The sequence below is a fragment of the Atta cephalotes genome (genome assembly GCF_000143395.1).
Source record: "Atta cephalotes unplaced genomic scaffold scaffold00014, whole genome shotgun sequence".
NCBI classification, from domain to species: domain Eukaryota; kingdom Metazoa; phylum Arthropoda; class Insecta; order Hymenoptera; family Formicidae; genus Atta; species Atta cephalotes.
The window spans coordinates 1,121,871-1,129,522 of NW_012130078.1; the positions used below are offsets into that span (position 1 = coordinate 1,121,871).

General features: G+C 31.1%; 1 protein-coding gene across 1 annotated transcript in view; it reads left to right on the top strand.

Moving 5' to 3' along the window:
- Positions 1-4,230: 4,230 nt before the first annotated feature.
- The window catches only part of LOC105617747 (PEST proteolytic signal-containing nuclear protein-like), an 8,811-nt gene continuing 5,389 nt past the window's right edge, over positions 4,231-7,652 (top strand). The window contains exon 1 of the mRNA XM_012199301.1: positions 4,231-4,267. Coding sequence (XP_012054691.1) covers positions 4,231-4,267 — 37 coding nt within the window. The remainder of the gene's footprint in view (positions 4,268-7,652) is intronic.

Below are 7,652 nucleotides of genomic sequence, written 5' to 3' on the forward strand. Positions count from 1 at the left end.
TGTGTGTGTGTGTGTGTGTGTGTGTGTGTGTGTGTGTGTGTGTGTGTGTGTGTGTGTGTGTGTGTGTGTGTGTGTGTGTGTGTGTGTGTGTGTGTGTGTGTGTGTGTGTGTGTGTGTGTGTGTAGTGTATTTATTTTATATTTGCGAAAAGTTATTTTGTGAAAAAAATTATATAGTTATAACAGAAAGAAAAATTAAAGATATTAAATAATATCAAATCAATTTGACGTAAACAAGTTTTTTAATAAGTGCGTGTATAAAGATTGTGAAAATGGACGATTATCTCGTAGAATATAACTTATATAACTTTCCATCAAAAACAGACTTGATTTATGGATACATAGTAGTAAGTGTATGTACATTGTATAAATATAGGGTGTCCAGGAAATTTTCAAGCACACGAAGCGCTTGTGTACAGTTAGAGTGGACTAAACTGTGTCCAAAAGTTCTTTACCATTTTGCAATTTTTGCAATAATTATGATTAATTATTAATATAATTACAAATTGCCGAATAATTTATCGTGTCGGGAGAGTGCACCCGGCATACCGCCAAATTATACAAGCCCAACGATTGTGATCACTAAATGCATGGGATCGTGAGAAGTTGTTACTACAAGCGGCAACATTTATATTACGAACAGCAAAAGGAACTCTCCGTGCAACTAACATGGCCTAATAAATATAATCGCTAAATGAACGTACACGTATTTCATCGCGAACTTATATTTAATAGGCGATAGGTCGAGCAGTTTATTTGACGCTTGTTTAAAAAAAGCTATAAAAAATGATTAGTCTCTGGTATTCTGGTATTCGAAAAAAGTTTTTATCGAACAGTGTAATGAATAGGCGCCAGACGTTCGAGCTCAATCATGAGCCGCACGTGGAAAATCACGTGGGAGTGAGTCGAGTGCTTACCGAAGTGAAATAGCAACATTTCGATTCGCGCGCGGCCTAGGCAATGTAAACAAAATTTTTTACAGAATTTGCATCGCAATATCTTCACTTGTAGGGCACATAGAAAAAAAATAAAAGTACTTTTATTATACAATTCGAGTAGTAGCTAGGCAATATCTCACGCTTAGCGCTGAGACACTACCAGATTCTTGATTGAGCGTATATAAAACTTGATTAATGATGAAATATACAAGTTCAGCCGAATAGAATTCTATGTCAATGACGCAAACTTTCAATATAAAATTTTATATTGGAAACCAAATAGTAAAATAACCGAATATTTCCGAATATTCAATGCATCCATAATTATAATAAAATGCATTTTGTGCAATGAAATATATGAAAAGGCATTTTGCACTAAAATATATGAACGACAATTTTCGCTGTGCGCAGTGAAATATACACCGAAAAAAAGATTTGCTATGAAAAGATTTGTCAAATTTCTTTGCTGTTTATAGCAAACAAATTTGCATATTGATAAATATTTTGCATTTGTTGCAAATAATTTTTAGCAAGTACAAAAAAGAATGAACACCTGCAAATAATTTGCGATCCTTCTATGTGCAAATAAATTTGCTGTAATGACATAGGATTAGCGTTCAAATTTTTTCTGTCTGTGTGTATAATAAAAAGGCATTCTGCCATGTATTTAGTGAAATATAATAAAAAGACATTCTGCGGTGTACGCAGTGAAATATGTAAAAAGGCTATTTGCGCTGTGCGCAGATGTGCGCAGTGAAATATGTAAAAAGGCTATCTGCGCTATGTATGAGAGCAGCTGCCATAGTAACATTATTGAAAGAATGTCTAGATTGAGTGAAACAGGTACAGATGTGTAACTTGTAACACGTAATCAAGGTACAAGTAATCAAAGTGCTTATAATCAATTTGATGTCGATTCTAGAAAATCCATTTTTCATATATAATGGGAAAAAATATAATGCTTCATTTGATTTTTCACATTTAATAAAAAGATTAGCAAATTTCTTCAGCATAGAAACCTTTATTGTGATAGACAAATAATTGCATCATATTCAGATTTCGAAAAAACATAGTCTATCGACAAATGCCTCAAATGCCTCAAATTTATTATCTCACATAACAAAATCGCACTTGTATCCGAATAACTTCGAAGCGATGAACGTTAAAAGAGCTTTCCAGTTATTTAATACTTTTGCAGCAACAATAAAAACAGCTGGCCATGGAAAAGAATTACATACTGATACATGGGAAAAAACTGCCTATTTTGCTTATGAATAATGTTATTGACGCTTGCAATAGCTACAGTCCCAAAGTTCAATTTGGCGGAAAACGACATTATCTTTTCAAAATTCTGACTTAATTGTTCTATTAACAGACTTTATTGAATGGTGCACAAGATGGTCAAAATCAACAAAAAAAAAATAATGCAAGTTCCTTGTTTCAAAGGCTTCATTATAATTTTGCAAGCTATTCTTAATACTTACAAAACTCTTGTCATCAATGAAGAATTCGAACTTGCAACAGGATTTGGTGTAATCAAGATGAAGCATTTATTTTCTAAACTTTCTAGATAACGTAGAGGATTTAACTGTAATCCAAGTGCAAGAATGATCCGATTATCTCTTAGATACATATTTTCTACTGAATATATCCAAACAAGTGATAAAAATAATGTTCAATGTCCAGAAAGTGAGACTCTTATAAATGAATCGAGTCAGCTCATTAAAAGAGTAGAAAAATGTATGTACAATTTTCCTACAAATTATGATGATGATTATGAGGCCGAATTTATGGAAGATACACAGCTTCTTGATGACTATATTAAAAAAAAGAACAGAAAATATACAATCACTTGGATTTTATGATGAAAATTCTATCACATATTTCGCTGGATTTGTGGCACGTCGAAGTATTACAAAAACTAATTGTGAGAATTGTCGCAACAAAATAATGAAAACACTTATGGAAGATGCTACAGCAAATGAAAAATATATTGAACATCGTAAATACCAAAATGAAGACGAAGATGCTCCAACAATAACAAAATTGGTGAGACAACTACTGTCTTTGCAAATATCATAAAAACACAGTTAATGACGTTTAATCATACGTGGGAATGTCAATGGACATCTACTCATATTTTGGAAGATATTGTAACCGAATGTACCCCGCGTCGCGTACATCGCCGCAAGCCTCAATAGCTCGGACGGCGCGCTTGCCAGTCAATCCCCAACTCCCACGATCCGCGCGCCAAGCGATCCGTAGGCATATACATTTCGCAGTAGTAGGTCGGGCAGGCGCGTGTATTCGGTTATCTTTTAGGATTAATGTCTCATTAATCTATTAGGGAAATTTACAAAATGATAGAGGATTTTTCGATTCAGTTTAGTTCGCTTTACCTGCCCATGAAATATTTGGTGATTATTTCCAGACATCCTGTATACGTGTGTGTACACACACACACACACACACACACACACACACACACATCGCACGCACGCACGCACGCGCGCGCGCACACACACACACACACACACGTATATATTATATTGTGTGTATCGATAGTCACAAACTAGAAATTATAAATATAATGATTTCATTGTTAAAGGCGGAAAATTTAATATTTCAGAAAAATTCTGTACTTGAATTCTTCATAACGTGACTAAAAAGTAAGATATTGAGATAAAAAGAATACATTTTGTAGAGAATGAACAATGCGTTCACGACTTCTAATTACAATTTCGAGATAACATTAATCTTTTTTACAAGAACATTTTTAAATATAACAAAAGAGTCATTTTTGCACATTAAATCTCAATTATTTTGAAAACTTAACGTACTGAAATTTAATTTGCGGCATCATTTTCAGCATTCAAAAATCTATTAAAAAAACACCTTATCTAATTAAAAGAAACATTTTTTGTAAATTAATCTATTAATTATCTTTATTCACAATTTATGAATGTAGCACCAAATCCATTTATCGACACTACGATTTTATCGACAATGGAAAAATGTGATACATAGTTCACATCAATTTATAAAATTGATATTGGTGCCGCTAGCATACGGTGACTTTCGCCTCACACGAAAAAGGCCGCCATGGCCTCTCTCAGGTTTCTCTTTGATCAAATGCACGATGTAAACTAAACCATAAGTTCGATCTCTTGATCTCTTTTCTTCATGTTGGCAACAATGCAGATAATTTCGATTTTTAGGTTATCTTATATATGGCGTAGTCTGTGAAAGTGCTGTAAATCTGGCTCGAGCTGTATCCACAGGATATTGACAAAATGTCCAGGAGAAATTCCGGAGACGATTTTAGAAAAGGTTTTGTTCATTTTATCTATTATGCTGCCAGTGAATATAGATAACGTGCATTACAATCCTGGGAAGACAGTTATAGTGATTTCGATCATTTGCACTACGCTAGATCAGTGCATACTAAAAGCTGCTATACATGAAATTAGCAAAGTTAAATGTAAAAGTATATAAATATTTTAAACAATTGACTATTTATTAATGATATTGTCATATTTACTAAAATATACATGTATTATTTCATTATCAAAAGTGATTACATTGTATCTCACTACATTGAAATGTTTTATATAAAACAGCTTTTAATATGCACTAATCCAGTGTAATGCGAGTGATCAAATTCACCATTAGATATTTCCATAAATTATTAAATCAATAGTCTTTTTTTGTATAAGTGAATGAGGATTTTATAATGGGCGCATTCAGTGACTCGACAGTTGAGTGAGCGCTTGCTATTATTGGTATTCTTTTAGATCATCCAAAATTTTAGATCTAAAAGAATATATCAACAGCAGCGAGCATTCACTCAAATGTTGAGTCAGTTGAACACAGTCAATGAGTCAGTAATCTGTAATTGGCCGACTTCACCAACTTATTGATAAGACTTAGAACTATCAACTATCGAATTGTAGAATAAGCTTTAAGCTATAAAAAATTGGCCTTAATCTATTATTCTTGTCACATTTGACTGTGATTGATTAATTTCTTAAAATTTAAGATTTAAAACTTTAAGTAACAACTTATAGCTTATAAGTCCGCAAACATAAAAAGTGTAACCCAAGAAGAACAAGGGTTGAGCACAAGAATTGCCATAACACTTACTTAGACTTAAATGTAGACGTAAGTAACACACAAGTTTTCACATATGACATACAATTTATTATCGTATCTCTAAGAGATGGCAATAAATCACACATCTAATATATCATATGTCAAAAATTGTGTGTTACTTACATCTATAACTTAAGTCTCTAAGTAAGTGTTACGACAATTCTTATGCTCAGATCCTAAGTTCAGATCTACAATAGATGTTTTTAAGCCTTAAGCCGTAAGAAATTAACAGTCGAATAAGAGGAGATTGTGATTTGTCCATTTCTTATGGCTTAAGACTTAAAAATCTATTGTAGATCTGGATATCAATCATGAAACTTTTCCTAAGATGAAAAGTGAAAAATGAAAAATTTGTCCATTAACTTCAATGGTTAAAATTTTCACTTTTCATCCTAGAGATAAAGTTTCATAATTGATACCCCCGGGATAATTGATTATGTTTGGTCAATTCCTTAAGGCTTAATGTACGCTCTACAATAAATCATTATTTAAGCTTTAATGGTAAAATAATAATAAAGGTAAAAAATAATAATAAAGGTAAAATAGTAATAAAGGTAAAAAAATTGACCAATCACAGTCGTTAATTTTTAGCTTCTGACTTCTAATTTATGATTAACGGCTTATTGTAGAAGGTCCATAAGTCTTAAGCCCATAAGTCTTAAGATTTACTTGTTTTAATTGCATAATTTTGTTTTGTAACTGTATGACATGATTTTTTTTTTTTTAATAGGATTACCACTCTTGCGGTAACCCCGCAAACACAATAAAGTAATAAGCCTTAAGCTTTAAGCCTTAATAAAATATTTTTTCATTAAGTACTTTTCAAATTATAAGGCTTGAAAGTTACAGTATCGCCAGCATTAGCATTATGCAAGGTGTCCGACCGACGGCTAAAACCTTTTGAATATTGTTCAGAATTACGTCTTGGATAATTTGTTAAGATCAAGGTCATTAGAGATTATTTCTCTTAATTTCATTTTTGCACTAAAAATGAAAATAAGAGATATAATCTCCATTGATCTTGATTTTGACAAATGTTATTCAGAACATCTGATCTTGAATGACATTTAAGATTTTAATTATCGAACGAATACCTTGCGTAATGCTAATGCCGGCATTACTGTCACTTTTGAGCCTTATAACTCGAAAAGTAAAATTAATAAAAAATTATTTTATTATATAGTGAATGAAAAATTATTTTATTATAGTGTTTTGGAAAGCTCTCAGAGTGTGCTATAAGAATATGAAAAATAGGAGGTTCCATTTAAAAAATTCAACTTGATTTTCACATGACCTTGCAGACTCCACCCAAGGTCAACCTTTTATCATCAATTAGATAGATTTTTTGATATCCTACAACTTTGTTTTTATATATTTTTCACTAGAATTCGTTTTCGAAATATTTTAGCGTTTCCAGACTTTTTTGAAGACCCTGTATATACACTGGAATGGGCATCTCCGCTATGAAGCATAGAAAAGCATAGTGGCAATTGTTCAGCCATTTTTAATTTGGTCAATATAAGAGCGAATCGGAAGCTTTCAAGTATTCATGCACATTTACGTTTAGTGTTCTTTAATGAGACGTATATATCAGCAAAAGCATCGTGTGTGGGATTATATTTGAAAGATTATAAAATCTTACTTTATAAAAATATTACTTTGAAAGATTATAAAATCGCATGACTAAAATGTACAAAGCATCAACATGAAGTGCTGTGGGCAAAGAAGTAAAAAGGGCTTCGCTCAAATATCGGGATATCAAATATCCCAACTAAAATGGTTGATCAATTATGGCTACGAATTTTCCTTGATTCCTTGATTGAATATATATATATATATATATATAGTTCAGTAATTCATGGTAGACAGCAGAACGAGTTCAAAATATGCTATATTAAAAATTTGATTAATTATATTTAATCTCCATTAAAAGAGGATACTAATTTTCAAGGGTTTCATGACCATTCGAGAATCGTTTTATTGTTTTCTTATGTATTTTTCTTTGTTGAAATTAAAAATAATTATTATAAATATCAGACTTAAGAAAAAATTCGTATTGAAATAAAATATATAAAATGTTCGCATCGTTAAAATCATCGTCAGTTATGTTTCATTGATTTAGAAGTTAATTCCAAATTGGATTAAATGCGAGAATTGCACCATGAAACATTTTAGAATTAGATTATACTTTTCATTAGAACATTTGTTACAAAAGAAAATTAATAATCTTATGAAAACTGTAAAATACGATTTAAAACATCAATTATTGCTTTCTAACTAATCCTTTTTACGAATCATTTTATATGTTTAGATTCGATTTCAATTGTAATATATATATATATATCAATTGTAATATTGGTAATGAAAATTAACTACGAAAAAGTTCTTTTATTTAAAAAACAATGATGAATGATGAGATGCCCTCCTTCTTTTTTATTCGGATTTGGGACCGACTTTTATAAGAGATAAAGTTACATCTCCTATTTACATATATATATATATACACATATATATATGTATATGTATATATATATATATATATATATATATATATATATATATA